The following is a 22,320-nucleotide window of genomic DNA, read 5'->3' as shown; positions in this document are numbered from 1 at the left end:
GCTACCCCATTTTTAATTTTAATTTTATTTTTATTTAACCTTTATTTAACCAGGTAGGCTAGTTGAGAACAAGTTCTCATTTACAACTGCGACCTGGCCAAGATAAAGCAAAACAGTGCGACACAAGCAACAACACAGAGTTACACATTATTTAAGGACTTAACTATAGCGATAATACCCCAATTGATTCCAATTAATGAAGACCCAGTTCCCGTATTTCTACAGTATTTATAGGTCCATCCCCTTTTCTTCTTCGAGGTCATCCGTCTCGGTTTCATTCTCTGATTGGCTGGTGCACGTAGTGATCGCCTCGTTAACGTTCCGCCTCGTAGGCGTCTACATCCGACCGGTAGAGCCATCCCGCTCCTTAAGGTCGCCATGACAATAGAGATGTCAGTCAGGAATAGAACTAATGAAGACATGAGTGGATTCTTAGAGAAAGAGGGGATTTCTCTTGTTGTCTTTCCTCTCTCTCAATTGATTTTGCACTCTTTTCTCACCCTTTTGTGCTGGCTATTTTCTCTTACCCTTTTCCTCTCTCCTTTACTTTCGCCTTCCCCCATCGCCCCCCAATTCTAGAGGTCAGTCACTGCCATCCATCTGTATAATATCACTCAGGGAAGTAATTTTACTATTTTGTGTTAATTACTCTCTCCAATGTTATCTGGGTGTGCGACACATGTTCAGGGACCCAAAAGCCTGAGAATGGGACGGAGATTTGGCTGGGCCTGTTGACCAGCAGACCTGTTCTACTGACCAATTGAAACACAGCAATACCTAATTGTGGTTGTTGACTGCATGAGGGTGTGTGTAGCCCTTAACATTCAGATACAAAGGGTCTGCCGTCGCACGTTGAGGAAAACCGCTCTGAATAAAGTGTGCTGAGCACTCCACCTGTACGTTAATACTTCAACAGGACACATGTATAGCATGTACTGTATTGTCTGTCAAAGTCTTATAGAAACCTTTTTGTACATTTATAGGGCATGTGATATTTGTGTGCTTAAGCGTTCATAATTGATTCAAGTCCATGTTGTGAACACTGGCAACATCACAAAGGTTTATTGTGACGATACATCAACGAGACATCTCCTGACACGCGGAATGAAAAATCGCATTAATATTCGAATGCTGAAGATTTGGACGTGTAGATTTAAATGCGAGGCCGCTGTATTGGTTGTACTACTATCTGTGTCTGTCTCGGTGAGATGAATGGGAAGTTTGTCTGAGGTCTGTTATGGATTGAATATAATGAGGTCTGGCAGGATCGTGGGCGTTTCAGGGTAATTTGTGTAATGGATGAGTTTTTCTCTTCTTCCCTGACTTTTTTCTTTCCCTGCCTGCCGGGCACACACACACCCAGGCATGCACAAGCATCAGACTACACACACTGACATGCTAGCTGTCTGAATAACTGAATGGGTCCGTCTGAGAGGGATCATTTCTAATCAGACTTTCTCTCTCCCCCCCCCTCTATTTTCCACAGTGAGGCTCCATGACAGCATATCAGAGGAGGGATTCCACTATCTGGTCTTTGACTTGTAAGTTCAAACCTGCTTTATTGTGTGTCACTATAAAACCCATCAACCCCAACCAACCGGTGGTGTATGTAAGACATGGCTTTTTTTGATCCACTAGAAAAGACGCGGAACAAATAATAAAACAAAAATGATGGTTAAACTCAAATATGCAAATTGATATGTACAAGCAACTAATTGCAGCATTACCGTGGAAGGGGGAAAAAGTAAGGAACTTGTCTGTCGGCCCTCCATTAAAGACCAAAATTGGTTAAAGAAAGTTGGGATAAATAAAAAAGTTACCAGTTTCATTTAAGGACAAAAAAATGGATAGCTGTGCCATATAGATTTCAAAATAGTTGGGAAGAGATATTCAATGTACCAATTCCATTGCACTGCGAAGAGACAGAATCATGAGATAAGTTGTTTTGGTACTGCCCATATGTAGCTTGTTTTTGGTCGCAGGTCCAGGAATGGCTAACGAATTGCAACATTTACATGGAGCTAACGCTGCAAATTGAACTGCTGGGTGATTTTTAAAAGTCATAGTCAATCAATCAATAGTATAAAAATACTTTTTGCCCAAAATGTTTTAATTTTTAAATTTGCAATCTGTAGAAACTATGGGATTAGAAAGGTTCAGAACGTTTGTGAAACGTCACAGTTTAAAAATATATGTCAAATAGAAATCAAAACTGGATGGTGCTCAGAGATGGGAGGGGATGGGATTTAAAACAAACAAAAGATAACTGCTGTTAAATATACTGTGTTCATAAAATGTATATAGTATGTAGAAGCTGGAAGTAGAAACCTAAGTTTTGTTGTCCATTAGTTTACTCCAGTTAGTGGAAGGGTGGTAGGGTTAGCAGAAAATAATAAAGGAAAATATATTTACAAAAAAATGCTGACAATTACATTGATGGAAGCCACAATCTATCTGCGATATTAAAGCTGATCTACCTCCTAAAAAAAAAAGACATGGCTTCGGCTACAATGTCCTACAGTGACCAGAAACAATCCCTTCCTGGCTTTCTAAGATATTTACAGTATCCTTTACACACCTAGTTCAGTAGGCCTACAATGCTATTGGATCTATAAGCTCTCCTGAGATGAAAGTTAATTGAGTTGAATAGCTTTAGGTCTAGATAATGAATATGCTCACTGTATAGAGCCACAGTTTAGTTGTTCAAATAGAGGGAAACACACACACACACACACACACACACACAGGGAATGAGCTCAGGTAAATAAAGCTGGCGAGCATTTCAACCAGAGCCAACCTCAGGGCCGTGTTGTACGCCTGTTAGTAGGGATGGGTGGGGTGTCAGTACAGTTGCATATCACAATATTTTTGGGGGATGATATTACATCATTATTTGATATTTGACTATAAGAATCAATAAAAAAAAATCTGGGAAAAAAACGCAGGGATTATTCATCCTATACCTAAAGCCAACATGCTTTCAACACTTATTTCCCTGATTGATCAAAACTTGTTTTCCTTGCTCATTCTTGTATCTCTGCAGCAGGCATATAGTGAGAAATACGTTTGGAACATAAAATGGCAGTATCGAATTGCATACAGTACATTCGTATAGTATTCAGACCCCTGGACTTTTTCCCCATTTTGTTACGTTACAGCCTTATTCTAAAATGTATTAAATCGTTTTTTCTTCATCAATCTACACACAATACCCCTTAATGACAAAGCAAAAACAGGTTTATAGAAAATTTGGCCAATTTATAGATATATATATATACATACAGTTGAAGTCGGAAGTTTACATATACCTCAGTTTTTCACAATTCCTGACATTTTAATCCTAGTAAAAATTCCCTGTTTTAGGTCAGTTAGGATCACCACTTTATTTTAAGTGTGAATGTGAAATGTCGGAATAATAGTTGAGAGAATTATTTATTTCAGCTTTCTTTTCTTTCATCACATTCTCAGTGGGTCAGAAGATTACATACACTCAATTAGTATTTTGTAGCATTGCCTTTAAATTGATTAACTTGGGTCAAATGTTTCGGGTAGCCTTCCACACGCTTCCCACAATAAGTTGGGTGAATTTTGGCTCATTCCTCCTGACAGAGCTGGTGTAACTGAGTCAGGTTTGTCGGCCTCCTTGCTCGCACGCGCTTTTTCAGTTCTGCCCACAAATTTTCTATGGGTTTGAGGTCATGGCTTTGTGATGGCCACTTCAATACCTTGACTTTGTTGTCCTTAAGCCATTTTGCCACAACTTTGGAAGTATGCTTGGGATCATTGTCCATTTGGAAGACCCGTTTGTGACCAAGCTTTAACTTCCTGACTGATGTCTTGAGATGTTGCTTCAATATATCCACGTCATTTTCCTCCCTCATGATGCCATTTATTTTGTGAAGTGCCCCAGTCCCTCCTGCAGCAAAGCACTCCCACAACATGATGCTGCCACCCCCGTGCTTCATGGTTGGGATGGTGTTCTTCGGCTTGCAAGCCCCCCCCTTTTTCCTCCAAACATAATGATGGTCATTATGGCCAAACAGTTCCATTTTTGTTTCATCAGACCAGAGGACATTTCTCCAAAAAGTACGATCTTTGTCCCCGTGTGCAGTTGCAAACCATAGTCGGGCCTTTTTATGGAGGTTTTTGAGCAGTGGGTTCTTACTTGCTGAGCGGCCTTTCAGGTTATGTTGATATAGGACTCATTTTACTGTGGGTACAGCTACTTTTGTACCGGTTTCCTCCAGCATTTTCACAAGGTCCTTTGCTGTTGTTCTGGGATTGATCTGCACTTTTCTTACCAAAGTACGTTCATCTCTAGGAGACAGAAAGCATCTCCTTCCTGAGCGGTATGACGGCTGCGTGGTCCCATGGTGTTTATACTTGCGTACTATTGTTTGTATAAATGAACATGGTACCTTCAGAGGTTTGGAAATTGCTCCCAAGGATGAATCAGACTTGTGGATGTCTACCATTTTTTTTCTGAGATCTTGCCTGATTTCTTTAGATTTTCCGATGTCAAGCAAAGGTGGCACTGAGTTTGAAGGTAGGCCTTGAAATACATCCACAGGTACACCTCCAATTGACTCAAATGATGTCAATTAGCCTTTCAGAAGCCTCTAAATCCATGACATCCTTTTCTGGAATTTTCCAAGCTGTTTAAAGGCATGTATGTGTAAACTTCTGACCCACTGGAATTGTGATACAGTGAAATAACCTGTCTGTAAACAATTGTTGGAAAAAATGACTTGTGTCATGCACAAAGTAGATGTCCTAACAGACTTGCCAAAACAATTTTTTGTTAACAAGAAATTTGTGGAGTTGTTGAAAAACAAGTTTTAATGTCTCCGACCTAAGTGTATGTAAACTTCCGACTTCAACTGATATATATATATACAGTGGGGCAAAAAAGTATTTAGGTCAGCCACCAATTGTGCAAGTTCTCCCACTTAAAAAGATGAGAGAGGCCTGTAATTTTCATCATAAGTACACTTCAACTATGACAGACAAAATGAGAGAAAAAAATCCCGAAAATCACATTGTAGGATTTTTTATGAATTTATTTGCAAATTATGGTGGAAAATAAGTATTTGGTCAATAACAAAAGTTTATCTCAATACTTTGTTATATACCCTTTGTTGGCAATGACAGAGGTCAAACATTTTCTGTAAGTCTTCACAAGGTTTTCACACACTGTTGCTGGTATTTTGGCCCATTCCTCCATGCAGATCTCCTCTAGAGCAGTGATGTTTTGGGGCTGTTGCTGGGCAACACGGTTCCATTTAAGAATGATGGAGTTCAGAGTGTTCTTGGGGACCTTCAATGCTGCAGAAATGTTTTGGTACCCTTCCCAAGATTTGTGCCTTGACATAATCCTGTCTCGGAACTCTACGTACAATTCCTTCAACCTCATGGCTTGGTAGTCAGTAGAAAGGCCTCTTTAGTGTCCTACGTTTTCATAACTGTGACCTTAATTGCCAACCATCTGTAAGCTGTTAGTGTCTTAACGACCGTTCATTAATTGTTTATGGTTCATAGAACAAGCATGGGAAACAGTGTTTAAACCCTTTACAAGGAAGAGCTGTGAAGTTGTTTGGATTTTTACGAATTATCTTTGAAAGACAGGGTCCTGAAAAAGGGACGTTTCTTTTTTTGCTGAGTTTATATGTATCGGGATAATATTGGAATGGCCCGGTCCCCGGCAATTCCCAGCCCTACCTGTTAGTGGGGTATATTCATTTGTAAGCAAACTGTACATGTAGTAGTTGCTAGATAAACTAATACTAATTCCAATGATATGTCCTCCATGTGTGTCTCCAGAAGCTCTCCAGGCAGGACGTGGGAATAACTAACACAGATGTGCTCCGTAGATCACCTCCTCTCCTAGGTTTTGTTCACCAGTACCATCTTCCCTTCATCGGCTTACTTTCTGTCGGTTTCCTTTTCTCATCACCGCTCCCTTCCGGGTGAATTTACATAATAATCCAAAGAAGAGAAGGGTTCATCACAATTACCATTGGTTCAGAGCTGGCCAAGCTTGCAAAGATGCTGATAAGTTCATGAGCTCCACACTTTTGGTCTGTGAGCAATGCTTTGCATTGTTAATGTTGTTTTGAATATTTTGTAAATGTGTATGTTTGTTCAGAGGTGTCAACGCGGAGTTTTGAGGCATCGCTCGACTCATGCCCCCATGGATATTTACATGATTCATATTTATGGAAATATAAGTGGGCAGCTCTGAAGGTGGCCCCAAAGGCAATAAACTGATGCGCAAATGCAGCCGTCCAGGCTGTTTGTGTCCCTGCTCTACACTGCGGGGTGGGGGGGCTAAAGGCTGAACGCCCAGCCCTCTCCTCTTCCCCTAATGTTCCTCTGCACAGGAGTCTCTCCCTGAACTTAAACACTCCTTACTTATTCCTACCAGTAGACAGCGCTGTATTTTACAGTTCTGTTTCCACTGGTATTTACTGCGTATGAGTGGGTGTACTAGGAATTGTTTTCTCACCCTCTAGTCCAATTATAATGTGATGGGTTTGTAAGTTACTCTTAACAGTCTAATCTTCTCGTAGACTCTGGTGTAGTGAGAAATTGGGATATACCACCGCCCCACAGGGTATTTTAAATAGACTAAACGCCTATCTCCTCCTTTAAGGATTACAAGGTTAATCCATTGGCTGATCAAGTGTGTTTATTTCCAATGGCAGCATGCCAAAACTAACCTTATGCTCCACAGATGTCAAAGTGGGCTGGAAATCCCTGTCTCGGTCCTCTATGGAGATGGCCTATGTTCAATAAGTAGGGCTCTGAGTATTTCCTGAAACTCTGGGCCCTAGTTAAAGCCAATTAATGCCCCGGAGTTTTTCCCTTGGTGAGGTCATCTGGACAGGGAAAAACTCAGGGCTGTATTTAGAGGGGACACAGTAAAGTATGTATTGGTTTCGAGTTCTGTTTGCCTGGCTCCTATTGTCACGCACTGACCATAGAGAGCCTGTTATTCTCTATGTTGGTTAGGTCATCTAGGTAATTATATATCTATGTTGGCCTGGTATGATTCACAATCAGAGACAGCTGTTTATCGTTGTCTCTGATTGGGGATCATATTTAGGCAGCCATTTCTCCTTTGTGCTTTGTGGGATCTTGTCTAGGTATAGTTGCCTGTGAGCACTACTCTGAGCTTCACGCTTCGGTTGTTCGCTTTATTATTTTTTGTTATTTGAGTTTTCTCTTCCTAATAAAAAGGATGGAAACATACCACGCTGCATTTTGGTCCACTCCTTATGGCGATCGTGACACCTACGATGCATCACAGTTAGTTTGAACGCTAGCCTTTTGATCTGAGTGATTTGATTAGCGTTCCTTCCGTATAGCTCTCTCCCCAGCAACAATGTCTGTGTTTCTTCATGTGCTACGTCATTGCACGTTACATCCATATTTCACCATTTGTTGACGCACATCAATATCACTCCAGAAGAAAAACATTACGTGTACAGTACTCTCCTTCGCTCTTTCGAACAGTCCATCCAGCTCTCTGCCCATTACTTCCACTATCTTTCCATCTCTCTCTCTCACTCCCTTGTGTATTGGCAGCAGTTTGGCGGTGTTTAATTTGGCAGCTGGAAGGGGAAATCGGTCCCAATTTATTTAAAATGCTGCATTTAATTTGACTAAGGGCTGTTCAAAAAAAGGGTCCGCTCTTATGCAGCTGAGATTAGTGAATTGCGGGGATGAAAGCTTTTCCTTCCTTTTACCCAAATAAACCTGGCCAGAAGAATGACAGCAAACGATAAGACAAATGAGGCAAATTACATTGCCTGTGAAATAAAGGTAAAACACATATAGTTCTATAACATACACCTGCCTTTATATTTGAATGCATTCATTCAATGAACAACCACTTTTTACTACGACGTTATATGGAACAAACTGAAAGCGTTGCGAGATTCCATTGGACGTTTTGTCTGCGTTTTTTTTGTAGCACTCTGAACACAACCCAAGAATAACCGTCTGGTGTCGTTCCAGTGCCAAGAGTGGTTACATGAAACATTCCCACCTCCTGTGTTGCCCAGTTCCTTGGAATAACACTTACGATTTGGGACATTTAGCTCACTGGAATACACAGGAATGCATTCCAATCTAATATGTGAACTACATGTTTTATTCTAACACCTGTTGGAGGAGTGTCTAATGGTATTCTAATGATCAGAAAGCACAAGCATATTTGCTGTTTTGTCCAATATCGTGACATCTTTTTGTGTGTCTCTAGAAATGTCGTTTCTCTCCTTCTCTAAGATGCCTGAAAGGCAGATTTGCATAGCTGATTGCAACCCTCGTTCTCCGGGTCTCCCACTGTTTTCCGAACTTCTAGCATGGAATTAACATGTCTCGTATTCCCCTTTCTTCCAGGGTGACTGGCGGGGAGCTGTTTGAGGACATCGTAGCCAGAGAGTACTACAGCGAAGCGGACGCCAGGTCAGGTTCACACACTCACTTAACAGCAACTATGTTACTGGTCTAGTCAAACACATGTCAGTGGATGTAAAAAGCACACATTCTAGTTCACTTAGTTGTACACAATAGACTTAGTGGATTTTTCCTCATTAGAGTTTAAAAATGACACTAGTTACTGCCTCTACATAACACAGTATGTGTGTGCACACAATCTATACGTGTGTGTTACTGCATGCACCCTCCTTCTCTTTGTTACTGTCATTTAGTAAAAGTGTTTATGATACCTGTATTATATCTCTGTGTGTGTTGTCTGTAACGTATCTTATGAAGATAATCTTCTGTCGTCTGTTTTTCTTCAGTTTTTCTGTTGCTCTCCTGTCACGAGGCTGCCGTCTGCAGATCTATTTCTTCCTGTATAGCGTACTTCATTAACAAACAGAGACCTGAGTTTGAGATCCTATCATTTTAACATGGATGTTTCTCCTCATTCCAAAAAGTAATGTTCAGTTTAAAGTAAGACTGTTAAAAAGATTCAGTCCTTTTTCTCATTTCTGATATTGAATGTCAATTAGCATTCTTGTGACCGAAATAGCATGATCACTCTCCAAAAGATGAAGTGGTAGAACATAATGTGAACTTTACTCTGCTTCTCTCTTGAGTTTTTACTTTTGATATTATAGTTTCGCTGGCCTTTCCCGTTTTCGGCATTTATTTTTTGTTTTTCTTCTGATGTGTGTTCTCTCCTCTTCGCTTCTTCTGGCCTTGTCTCTCTCCTCCACAGCCAATGCATACAGCAGATTCTAGAAAGTGTAAATCATTGTCACCAAAGTGGTATAGTTCACAGGGACATGAAGGTTAGTACACAACAGAGGCTATGCTGGCACCATGCCGGCCCCCTCGCCTGCCTGCCCACCCGTCCACCAGAAATCCACCACCAATTAACATCCACCCCCCCCTCACCCTGTAACCCCACAAGCCGCTTTCCTCTTCCTCTCTTCCAAACCCAATCCCCTACCAGCAGCCACCCTGACCCCTCCAGCCTTCCACCAATCATTACTCGTGGCTGAGGTCAGGTGTCCCACGCGGGGGCGGCAGGGCGGTGAGGGGGGGGGGGGAGGGTGACACAGCTCACCTTGGCCTCCTCTGTAAACCCAAAGACGATGTGCATGTAGCATCTCTCTCCGGTCCTCGTTTCTCTGCTCTGAACGCCTGCTGTGAGCCTGGGTCCTGGGTGTATTTGATAAGCCTCCTTCTGGTTTGAGAGGGATATAAATAGGATCAATTCATCCACCTCCCTCCTCCTCACCCTCCCCAGGGTCGAGCTCACAGCCAGCGGGGAGCTAATACCACTTCTGTTTTGAGACCCGGGGGGGACAGTGGGTGGGGGTGGTGGGTGATGATGTCATAGCCAGATGTCCTTGTTCTTAATGGTCCAATCAGAGCACACTTTTGTCTAACCTATGCCCCATTCACTTATTAGAATATCTACAATCTTGCCTTCACCTTATAGTCAAAGCAGTCACATTCAATTGGGTAAATACATTGGCTCTACACTGGGGTACTAGTATTATAGGGGTGGTAGATGGAGAGATATTAACAAATCAATGGCCTAAACATCATCCCAACCGCCACCTCCACCACCCTTGCTGCCCCCCCCCCCCCAGTCTCAAGGAGAACGCACGGCACACAGTGAGTGTGAGCTTGTCACTAACCCACGCCCCCTGGTGTTTGCATGCAGTCATTGCATTCAGCAGATCCTAGAGGCCGTGCTCCACTGCCACCAGATGGGCGTGGTCCACCGCGACCTGAAGGTGAGTAGAGATGCTGGGAAGCCAAACACAGCCCTTCCTCTTCTTCCTCTCCCTCCAACTCTTCTAGTTGCAGGGAGACCCCACTCATCCTGACTGACTTTCAGACTCATCCGTTTGACTTTGAGGGTTAAGAACTTTGATAGACTGTCTCTGACATGTCTTTTTCAGTTGAGGGTCAAATTATGAGTTTGAACTTTTCCACTGCGTTAGTGACTGCTCGGCCAGTTAAAAGCTGATGAAATGGTAATTACAGAAAGGATTATTTATTTATTTATCTTATTTGGGACTTTTGGAAAGGCATGTCGACCTTTTACGTCCACACCCACACTGACGCACTGTGTTTGTCTTCAGAACAGTGACAGAGGTGTTAATAGGCACGGAAATAGGACCTGCAATCGCTTCAATTCAATGGTGCATAAAATCAGGCTTGTTAAACAAAAGAATAATACGATGAGTAGGATGAAATTGTCACGTTGTCCAAGTAGATTGAGACTTGCCATTGTTGAGTCTTTCGACTAATTCAGTGCCTTTCTGTCATAAAGAGCAAATGTTCAACTTAATAAAACAACAAGCTTCCCCATCTCGAGGCTAAATTACAAAAATACTATTAAGTGCTTATTAGGTGCCCAAATAAAGTAACATGGTTGTGATTTGAACTTAAATCGGGTATAAATTCCCTTGTGACGGGGAATGGAAGCTCGTTGTGTGCGACAGGGAGATGTAATTGAATGCAATCTTCACCAAAAAAAAAAAGAAATTTGTTAAAACATTTCTAGCCTGTCTATCTATGGGTAACAGGGTTGACATGTCATGCTCGACCCACTCAGTTTCCCGCCACAAAACACCAGAAAATGGCCACAAAGAGTAGAACCAGCTCACCTGCTTTTACACTATGATTTGACTATTTGATGTTCTTTTGAAGAAAATATTTTAAATATTTATTTTAAAAGGAGTAATTTCATCATATTAAAACGAGTCAGTTCAGTTCACATAACAGGGTTGGCCTTAAAATGAGGGACAGGTTTGAATCACTAATGACATTTAAATAAATAATCAACATGAGAAATTATTTTGTCAAAGCAACAAAATAACTAGGGCTTTACAATGATGGTGAAAACTTGGGAGAAATGTTGGGGTTAAGTGGGTTAAAATCTTCCTGGAAATCATAGGGTACACAGAGGGACATGTCAAATTGCAGAATTTTATTTTCTTTAGCAAGTCTTTATTCATATAAAAAAAATCTAATTTATTGAATTCTTCATGTGGATTATACAGTATATATCTATATTGGTGCACAATTTCTACTTAAAATATCAAAAGTCACACATTTCATGGAACGACCTTCTTATTACACTCCTTCTCCAATCCCCCCCAGTCATTGCCGTCATGGCAAGTTTCAGAACTCAAATTTGCTAATCAAATGAGCCAGGTGCAGCCAGGAGCACAATTTCACCCCTGAAATAATCACCCTGCGTTTGCATTCGCAGAGGCCCTCTCAGTCAGTGCTCTGATTGGCTGCTACCAGCTTGTTACCATGGGGAGCGGCAGAATAGACAAAAAACAAAACAAATATGAACAAAACAAAGCATGAAAGAGGTCGATGAAAGGCCATCTCTTCACACTGGTTTGACCTACGTGTACGTGTGTGTTGGGGGTGGACCCATATTGACACACACCTGCACACACTCACACATATAGTCATTTTGACACACTGTAATTCTACTGAACGGTACCATTGTATCCAACCAACCTAAAGCTGGTTGGACACAGTTAAGCAGTTGGCACTCTAGACTGTTTCCACCAGAGCACACACAGACTGACTGCATCAGACCCGACATCCCTCTCAAGCTGTTCCCTCAAGACTCATTGACTTCTGTCGGACTCGACGCTGACGGCACTCTGTTCAGGTCTACCTCCTCCTCTCCGTCTCGTTATCCCTGCTCATCTGTCCGTCTCCTTTTTCATGCCTCATCCTCTTCCTTTCGCTCCTCTTCTGTCCCCCCCCCCCCCCCYYYYMCCCYYAACTGAACTCTTCCCTCTTGTCCTCCTTCATTCCCTCTGGCCAATCTCCCCTCCTCCTCTTCCTCCCAGCTGCTCTAATCACTGACGCTGTTTCTCTCTCTTCCTCTGTCTGTCCACACGGGACGTCAGGCCACTCTGGATGATGCTGGTCTGGACGACTGGATTAGAGACCAGGGCTGTCCCTGTCCTCTCTCTCTCTCTCTCTCTCTCTCTCTCTCTCTCTCTCCCTCCACTGCCCTCCCGTAGACTCCCCGCTCCCTCTAGGTTTAGATACCAAGCCAGATACCAAGGTTTAAATCCCTGAAGTCGAGATTGAGACCGATTATAGCTAGGAGATTGAGGAATAGTAAGTGAGAGAGATGCGTGAGGGTAGACGGGTGAATTTGTCAGCGTTGTGGTTGTGTGTGTGTGACTGAATGCCGAGTGCACCTTTTCCGGTTGCAGTAGATACAGTAAGGCCACCCAGGCTAGTAATAATTACATCTTTATGTCTGCGAGACCTGAATTAAATTAGACCCATTACACAGGAGCCCTGAGGACCGGGTGTAAATCCTGATCACAGTGAGCTAGATAGGTTCCACACACACCACAATTCATTTACCCAGTCCTGAAAGCTACACTAGCTAGGGACTATAGCTCTCATATGTGCTTTCAGATTAGATTACAACGTATCGATCAGCCTATTTAGGGATTGTTAGTCATATTGAGTCTTCCATAATAGCTATTTGGTTATGAAGCATATTATATGAAGCTCTTTAGGGATGATGTGTTATAAGGAAGACTCTATAGCCCTTACACTCAACTCTGGACCTCGAAGCCAGTTCCACTGCCTTTTTTCATTGTTACCCTCTAGGACTGCATTAAGACCTGGGACACCAGGTGTGTGCAATTAATTATCAGATAGAACAGAAAACCAGCAGGCTCCGGACCTCGTATGGTACCCCTGGTCTATATGATTGATGCTGTAAGGATGTTATGAGGCTGAGATTCTTTTAATTTTTAACTGGCCCCTTCCAGTCACATCGCACAGGTTACATGATTTTTGGGTGGGGAAGGGAGGCTGGGTTAGTAGGGGCGTTTGCAATGACTGCATGGCACTGTTGACTGCAATTACCCCCCCACCGTAGCATGTGAGCCCCGTCCTCGCCCACTGATCTGCACGAATCACAACTCACAAATGCTCTACTAACTGCACCAATGAATGATCATCAATTTACCTTCTTTGATTTGATGCTATATGATGTTGACGAATTGATTCCTTTAGTTTTTTTTCTCCGCCATATGCAATATCTAGGCCAGTGGTCACCAACCGGTTGATCGCTATCGACTGGTTGATCTCCAAGGCATTCCTAGTCGATTACCAAACGTTTCTGTAAAAAAAAAAGAAAGTTTAAAGCCTTGCGTTCCTATTTTTTTTATTTGTTTTGCGCTGTTGGCGGGAGGTATTTCAACCATTTCATGTGTCTGAAGGTAGAACTACCCAGCAGGCTCAGAGAATCAAGTGCACCTATAGGCCTACCGCTGGCTGCACAGTTTCCAGATTGTAACAATTAACCTCGAACTCACAGCAAAGTTGATACTGTGAGATTTCAATTTTTTTTTAACCATGACTAGAGAGAGACTGTCAACGAATACAGCAAAGAGCTGCTGTTTTTATGAGTAAGTTATTCAGCAATGTCCAACACTTTGTCCCAACATTTTTATAAGCCATAAAATGTGCATTCTCCCTACTTCCACTCACGCTACAACCAGCACTGCAGCTGCAATGAAGGAGAATAGCAAAGTGTTCCGATAATCGTACGTTGTTATTGTTAGCGGCTTGTCTCTCTTAATATCGAGGAATATTTCACTTTCTCTGGTCGTCGGCGTAACAACATGAGTTGGTGCATGAGGCAGAATTCATGCAGTGCGACTTGAGATTCGCCATCAGCTGGAACACTGTGTCACCTTTTTTTTTAGTGGAGGTAGCGAGAGGGGAGGGACGGTGAGTCGGGTGAGAGGCAGCCTCACCGCCGCTCCCTCCCACCCCTCAGACTGACCATCAGATGCAGGCCATCAGTCCAGTAAAATAAACTAAAGCCAATTATTATGCTCACTCAGCTGTGCCTAACTAGTAATTCAAGCATAGCCAATATGCAGTGATGACGTATTGTTCCTATAGCCTACTGCACAAACCTCTGCTACAGAACTGTTTTTAATTGGTTAATGTTGCGTAGGCTTCCGTTTTTAAGTTTTCCCCCCCAAAAATCTAAGCATTAGATCTCGTCTAGCATTTTGACTCAAAGTGATCTTGACTCAGAACAGTTTGGTGACCACTGATCTAGGCCATAGAAGTGGTCAGTCCACTGACATACTGTTCTTGGGGTACTGTAACTAATGTATTTGCCCCACAAGCAAAGCAGCTTCGCTCCAAAAAGTAGCTGAAACAGCTTATACTCACATCTCCTGTTTATTACATTAAGTCTATTTCTCTTGAATTATTTCCAATTTAGACTCCTAGAAGCCGCTTTGAAAATGTCAGCAAATGCGTTATTCCTCAAACTGTAACCTTTTCTCTAAGCCCCTCCCCTTCCTGTGCCGACGGGGACTATGCATGAGTCACTGTCGACCTCAGACCTTGTAGCCCCGCCCCTTTGGCTGGGACGGCAGCCTGACGGCATGTGGCTTATTACACACTCTCATGTGTCTTTGTGAAGATCAAGCTGTGTCCACTCTCTTTGCTGTGTCCGTATCAGTGTCAATCCTGTTACTCAACACTGATGTAGCTGGTGTAATATTGTCCCCCAGTGTGTGAGTGAGAGCATTGAGTCGTAGAGAGCTTTTCCCCTAGAGAGGGGGCTTGGTGACGGTGAACATGCATGGCCCCACGGGGACACAGGAGGGGACACGATGGACTTCATTATTACACAGTACTGACGAGGAGTTATGAATGGGCTATAGAGGGGATTGCCATAGTAATGTGGCAAAATATAATTTGGTTAATGGCATTTGGTCATACACTTCATGCACAAAAGTATGTGGACACCTGCTCGTCAAACATCTCATTTCTAAAATCATGGGCATTAATATGGAGTCGGTCCTCCCTTTGCTGCTATAACAGCCTCCACTCTTCTGGGAAGGCTTTCCACTAGATGTTGGAACATTGTTGTACGGACTTTCTTCCATTCAGCCACGAGCATTGGTGAGGTCAGGCACTGATGTTAGGCCTGGCTCTTCCAATTCATCCCAAAGGATGTTTGATGGGTTGAGGTCAGGTCTCTGTGCAGGCCAGTCAATTTCTTCCACACCGATCTCGACAAACCATTTCTGTATGGACCTCACTTTGTGCACGTGGGCATTGTCATGCAGAAACAGGAAAGGGCCTTCCCCAAACTGTTGCCACAAAGTTGGAAGCACAGAATCGTCTGGAATATCATTGCATGTTGTAGTGTTAAGATTTTCCTTCACTGGAACTAAGGGGCCTAGCCCGAACCATGAAAAACATCCCCAGACCATTATCCCTCCTTCATCAAACTACAGTTGGCACTATGCTTTCGGGCAGGCAGCGTTCTCATAGCATCCGCCAAACCCAGATTTGTCCGTCGAACTGCCAGGTGGTGAAGTGTGATTCATCACTCCAGAGAACGCGTTTCCACCGCTCTGGAGTTCAATGGTCGCGAGCTTTACACCACTCCAGCCGACGCTTGGCATTTTGGCATTGCGCATGGTGATCTTAGGCTTGTGTGCGGCTGCTTGGCCATGGAAACCCATTTCATGAAGCTCCTGACGAACAGTTATTGTGCTGACGTTGCTTCCAGAAGCAGTTTGGAACTCTGTAGTGAGTGTTGCAACYGAGGACAGATTATTTTTACGCGCTTCAGCACTCCGTGATCCCGGGGCAGCTCTAGCAAGGCAGAAAGTTGATGAACTGACTTGTTGGAACGGTGGCATCCTATGACGGTGCCACATTGAAAGTCACTGAGCTCTTCAGTAAGGCCATTCTACTGCCAATGTTTGTCTGTGGAGATTGCATGGCTGTGTGCTCGATTTTATACACCTGTCAGCAACAGGTGTGGCTGAAATAGCCAAATCCAATAATTAAAAGGGGTGTCCACATACTTTTGTAGGTATAGTGGGGATCATACCATTTTTCAATGGTGAGATGACCCACCGTCTAGGTTGTACAACCCAGTGTGGATATCACCCAAAATACTAGATAGAATACACCTACTTTATAATATATTATTGCGGACATGTTCATTTTCATGTATATTGCTATATGAGAAGTTTTGAAATCCTGTCTCTCCCTCTCTCTCTCCACTCCAAGCCTGAAAATCTGCTCCTAGCCAGTAAGCTGAAGGGAGCAGCGGTGAAGTTGGCAGACTTTGGTCTGGCCATCGAGGTGCAGGGAGACCAGCAGGCATGGTTCGGTGAGTACCAGTCAGTCAGAAAACTGTTCAAATATCACCAAGGATCCCAAACTTGGCTGTCCAGTTGAAGACTTGTTGTAAATGTCCAATGCAGCCATTTTTATCTAAATATCAAATAATTTCTAGGTAACAATTAATGACCTTAATGTGATTGTTTTCAATTAAAATGGTAAAAAAAAAAAAACAGAACTTCTTAGCAAAGAGCAATTTTTCAAGCACAAATTTAGCTAGGACTGGGAGTGGTCTGAGTGGGGAGGGGGAAATTAACTGTTATTGGCAGAGCGGTTTGGAACTCTTTGTTATTAGTCTAATTTGGTGATGACACCAGGCAGGCCAAAACTCCATCCCGCAAAAACAGGCTGAAATTGCAGGCGGTCTTTTCAAATGGCTCTTACACTAAAAGGCGTTATCATAACTTTCACAATTTCACAGTATTATTCCCATCTCTTACACATGAAATCTGCACCAAAACGATTTTTAAAAGTTGTAAATATTACTTACGTTTCTCTACACTAAAATAGTCTAGAATTCCGACATACAATTAAAAATGGCCTCACCTGTTTGAAGAGAACACCTTCTCTAGCACATTTTACAGCAGAGATGTATGTAATAGAAAATATAAAAATATGTCTCTTTGGTGCCAATTTCAGGAGTATGTGGTACATTTTAAAAACTTTTCGCCCAATACTCAAAACGTGTAAATGCACAGGTAGCCTGTTCAGTGGACCCGTTTTCTTGCCTTAATTTAACAATACTTGAAAGGCCCAGTGTAGTCAAAAACATGACTTCCCTGTCTTTTATATATTTTGTTCACCCTATGAAATGTGTTGTTGTTTACTATGTAGCCCCGGGGTGTAACTAAGCATGTACTGTGCTTTACAGGCCGTGTTTTATTCTAAACAATATCTAAAGACACACAAACTTTAGAAGTACTTTGGCATCAGCTGTTCCAGACGACTGTGTGATCACGCTCTCCTTAGCCAATGTGAGTAAGACCTTTAAACTGGTCAACATTCACAAGGCCGCAGGGCCAGACAGATTACCAGGATGTGTACTCTGATTATGCGCTGACAAACTGGCAAGTGTCTTCACTGACATTTTCAACCTGTCCCTGACCTAGTCTGTAATATCAACATGTTTCAAGCAGTCCCTGTGCCCAAGAACACTAAGGTAACCTGCCTAAATGACTACCGACCCGTGGCACTCGCGTCTGTAGCCATGAAGTGCTTTGAAAGGCTGGTCATGGCTCACATCAACACCATTATCCCAGAAACCCTAGACCCACTCCAATTTGCATACCGCCCCAACAGATCCACAGATGATGCGGTCTCTAGTGCACTCCACACTGCCCTTTCCCACCTTGACGAAAGGAACACCTATGTGAGAATGCTATTCATTGACTACAGCTCAGCGTTCAACACCATAGTGCCCTCAAAGCTCATCATTAAGCTAAGGACCCTGGGACTAAACACTGGTGCCCCCGCACATGGACTCTGTAATGGTACCCCCTGTATATAGCCTCGCTACTGTTATGTTATTGCTGCTCTAATTATTATTCATAAAAAAATATTATAATAATTAATCTTCTGTTTATTTTAGTAAATACTTTCTTAACCAACAATGCTGTTCAGAAAAATATGTGTTAAGTGCTTGTAAGCAAGCATTTCACTGTAAGGTTTCACTGTAAAGTCTACTTAGCTTCAGTACTGGTTGTGGAGCCTTGGGTTTGAAGACTAAGTAAACAAATAACCTTTTTATTTGTCACATGCGCCCGAAAATAACAGCTATAGACCTGTTGTATTCGGCGCACGTGACAAATAAAATGTTATTTGATTACGTCGTTTGTTTACCTGGTTAACGTGTGAGAGGTGAGACTTTGAGGTGTGTCAACTCTCTGGGTTTATAGTGCAGGTTTTATTAGGTGGATGAACAGGGCCATTTGCCTGCTTATCCCCACAGGATGGGGGAATAATTATCCTAATCCCCTGGGCTGGCTGTCACCTGAGAATCATCTACCCAGTTTACTGGTGGTGCCTCAGGGCATGCTGGGAATTTGAGTTCTTTCGAGAAGTAGGCTGCATTCCACTGGCGGGGAGCCACACTACGTTCCCCAGATGGCCGTTCCAGTGGGAAGTTTTGGAAGCTTGTTAATCGTGGCCCATAAACATTGCATTAAGGATTAATTTGGACCTCTAATAGGCTGTCTCTTAAACGAGACAGGATTCACCCTAACCACAGGGGTTCCAGGATTATCTCCAGCAACATGGCGAACGGTTTTAGAGCCTGACAGCCTGGGTCTATTTGTGCTCCAATCCTACCTGTCATAATCAGCAACAGAGGCTGTTGAAAGTCCCGTAGAAACTGTTAGTACGGTCGATGTAAGTAACCAAATGTATGTTCCTCTAACTCCCCTGAATATTGATGTCAATCTGATAGCTATTGTCAGCAGTAATTCTGTGCCTATAAACCTGGATTACACTGTTAGCACTGAGACAGTTTGCCCTAGTAGGAAGCCCTCTTAAGCAGTTAACCCTGCACGTTAAGCTCAAATGTACTGTAAATATCACACAATATCATGCCTACCTCTACGCCAGTAAAGCACAAAAAACAAACAAGCAACCCAGATAAGGGCAAAAACTTGCCCACATTAATATACAGTGCCTTCAGAAAGTATTCATACCCCTTGACTTATTCCACATTTTGTTTTATTTCAGCCTTAATTCTAAATGGATAAAATATGTGTTCTTCTTTCATCCATCTACACACAATGCCCTAGAATGACAGTGAAAACATGTTTTTAGATTTCTTTGCAAATTTGTTGAAAGTTTAAATACAGAAATATCTCATTTACATAAGTATTCACACCCCTGTGTCAAGCACCTTTGTAGAAGACTCATTCTGGGTAAGTGCAAGAGCTTTCCATACCTGGATTGTGCAAAATTTGCCCATTTTTATTATTTTCAAGTTTCTTCAAGCTCTCCCAAATTGGTTGTTGGTCATTGCTAGACTACTATTTTCAGTTGTTGCCTAAGTCAACTGTAAGACGGCCACTCAAGAACATTCGCTGTGTTCTTGGTAAGTAACGCCAGTGTAGATTTGGCCTTGTGTTTTAGGTTATTGTCCTGTTGAAAGGTGAATTAATCTCCCAGTGTCTGGTGGAAAGCAGACTGAACCAGGTTTTCCTCTAGGATTTTGCCTGTGCTTAGCTCCATAAAAAAAATGTATCCTGAAAAACACCCAGTCCTTAACGATTACAAGCATACCCATAACATGATGCAACCAGCACTATGCTTGAAAATATGGAGAGTGGTACTCAGTAATGTGTTGTATTGGATTTGCCCCAAACATAACATCTTCTATTCAGAGAAAAAGTTTATTGCTTTGCAAACATTTTTGCATTATTACTTTAGTGCCTTGTTGCAAACAGGATGCATGTATTGGAAATATTTTTATTCTGTACAGGCTTCCTTTTTTTCACTGTCAATTAGGTTAGTTTTGTGGAGTAACTACAATGTTGTTGATCCATCCTCAGTTTTCTCCTACCACCCCTAATTAAACTCTGTAACGGTTTTAAAGTCACCATTGGCCTCATGGTGAAAATCCCGAGCGGTTTCCTTCCTCTCCGGCAGCTGAATTAGGAAGGATGCCTGTATCTCTGTAGTGACTGGTTGTATTGACACACCGTCCAAAGTGTAATTAATAACTTCACCGTGCTCAAAGAGATATTCAATGTCTGCTTAATTTTAAAAAAAATCTACCAATAGGTAACCCTTTTTTGTGAGTCATTGTAAATCCTCCCTGGTCTTTGTTGTTGAATCTGTGTTTGAAATTCACTGCTCTACTGAGGGACCTTATAGAGATGAGGTAGCCATTAAAAATCATGTTAAACACAATTTTTGCACACAGAGTCCATGCAACTTATTATGTGACTTGTTAAGCACATTTTTACTCCTGAATTTAGAGAGAAATAGTTATGATGTCTTCTTGTGGGCACTAACTCCGCTATGGTTTGTTGGGGAAAGCCTATTAGGGAAATGAAAAGTGTTTTTTTGGTCGGGTTTTTGGATGTCGCTGAAAATAAGGTCAGTGGTAAACACAGGTTTATGAGATCTTATATGTTTTGTTCTATGAGATCATCTTCGTCAGCTAACGGGACTTTTTAAGTTGCTCCCCACTTTTTTCCATCAGAACAGCCTCAATTCGTCGGGGCGTGGACTCTACAAGGTGTCGAAAGCATTCCACAGGGATGCTGGCCCATGTTGACTCCAATGCTTTCCACAGTTGTCAAGTTGGCTGAATGTCCTTTGGGTGGCGGACTATTCTTGATACACACAGGAAACTGTTGAGCGTGGAAAAACCCAGCAGCGTTGCAGTTCTTGACACAATCCTGTGTGCCTGGCGCCTACTACCATACCCCGTTCAAAGGCATTTACATCTTTTGTCTTGCCCATTCCCTCTCTGAATGGCACACATACACAATCCATGTCTCGATTATCTCAAGGCTTAATAATCATTCTTTAACCTGCCTCCTCCCTTTCATCTACACTGATTTTAAAGTGGATTTAACAAGTGACATCAATAAGGCATCATATCTTTCACCTGGATTCAGCTGGTCAGTCTGTCACGGAAAGAGCAGGTGTTCTTAATGTTTTGTATGCTCAGTGGAGAACAAAAATATCTCCCAAGCCTGTGTTCACCTCAAACCTTATTTTCTGTGTTTTTCCCTAAACTGTATTTCTTCCTCTAAGGTATGGCTGCCCGATCCAGATGTAACGAATTTCCGTATTTTAGGATTACAAACTGACATGCTCTATTTAGGCTTGCCTTAACAAAGGAGTTGAATACGTATTGACTCAAGACATTTCAGTGTTTTATTTTTAATTGTAAAAAAAATAAAAAATAAAAAATATATAATTCTACTTTTACATTATGGGGTATTGTATGTCGGCCAGTGATAAAAAAAATCTACATTTCATCCATTTTAAATTCAGGCAGTAGCACACCAAAATGTGGAAAAAGTCAAGGGGTGTGAATACCTTCTGAAGGCACTGTATTTACCCTGAGAAGCAAGGTTCATGAAATCGATAACTTGCTAACAGATAGCCAGTATACGAATGTTATCTCTGAAACTCACTTAGATAATTATTTTGAGACAGTGGTAACAATACATGGTTATAACATCTGCATAAAAGACAATAATGTCAATGGGGGAGGTGTTGCTTGCTAGTTTGACGACCCTGTTTGTACGCATTTAAATGATATCAATCTCAACCGTTTATCTTTTCCAGTGATGAAGACATGGATGTCCCATGATAAGGTGGTGTATGCAAAATAGGTCAACTTTGAGCACCTTTATCTCTTGAATGTTTTGACATTCCAAAAGGTACATTTCTGACCACTTCTGCTGTGGGCAAATATGTATTGACGGTTTCGTTCAAATCAAAAGGGGTGCTGTCAAATTATTGAATACAAATGGATTTACCCTACTCTCAGTGACTGACATAAGAGAGACTGCTGATACACAAGCATATTTAGACATGTTACCTTCTATTCTAACAGTAAGTTGAGACCCCGGATCCCACAGATGACATTTTTTATTCGTGGGCCTACAAAATGGGGGGGGTCAATGT

General features: G+C 42.2%; 1 protein-coding gene across 14 annotated transcripts in view; it reads left to right on the top strand.

Annotated features, from left to right (window-relative positions):
- The window catches only part of camk2d1 (calcium/calmodulin-dependent protein kinase (CaM kinase) II delta 1), a 119,205-nt gene that overhangs the window by 69,526 nt on the left and 27,359 nt on the right, over positions 1 to 22,320 (top strand). For 8 of the 14 annotated variants that reach the window (XM_023982215.3, XM_023982212.3, XM_023982209.3 and 5 more), the window contains exons 4-7: positions 1,487 to 1,541; positions 8,404 to 8,469; positions 9,230 to 9,302; positions 16,588 to 16,690. In XM_023982215.3, coding sequence (XP_023837983.1) covers positions 1,487 to 1,541; positions 8,404 to 8,469; positions 9,230 to 9,302; positions 16,588 to 16,690 — 297 coding nt within the window. Of the gene's footprint in view, positions 1 to 1,486; positions 1,542 to 8,403; positions 8,470 to 9,229; positions 9,303 to 10,186; positions 10,260 to 16,587; positions 16,691 to 22,320 lie in introns of all 14 variants that reach the window. The other 6 variants (XM_023982208.3, XM_023982216.3, XM_023982210.3 and 3 more) reach the window with 1 other exon arrangement.

Source organism: Salvelinus sp. IW2-2015, linkage group LG37 (genome assembly GCF_002910315.2).
Source record: "Salvelinus sp. IW2-2015 linkage group LG37, ASM291031v2, whole genome shotgun sequence".
NCBI classification, from domain to species: domain Eukaryota; kingdom Metazoa; phylum Chordata; class Actinopteri; order Salmoniformes; family Salmonidae; genus Salvelinus; species Salvelinus sp. IW2-2015.
This window is presented reverse-complemented; position numbering and strand designations above follow the sequence as displayed.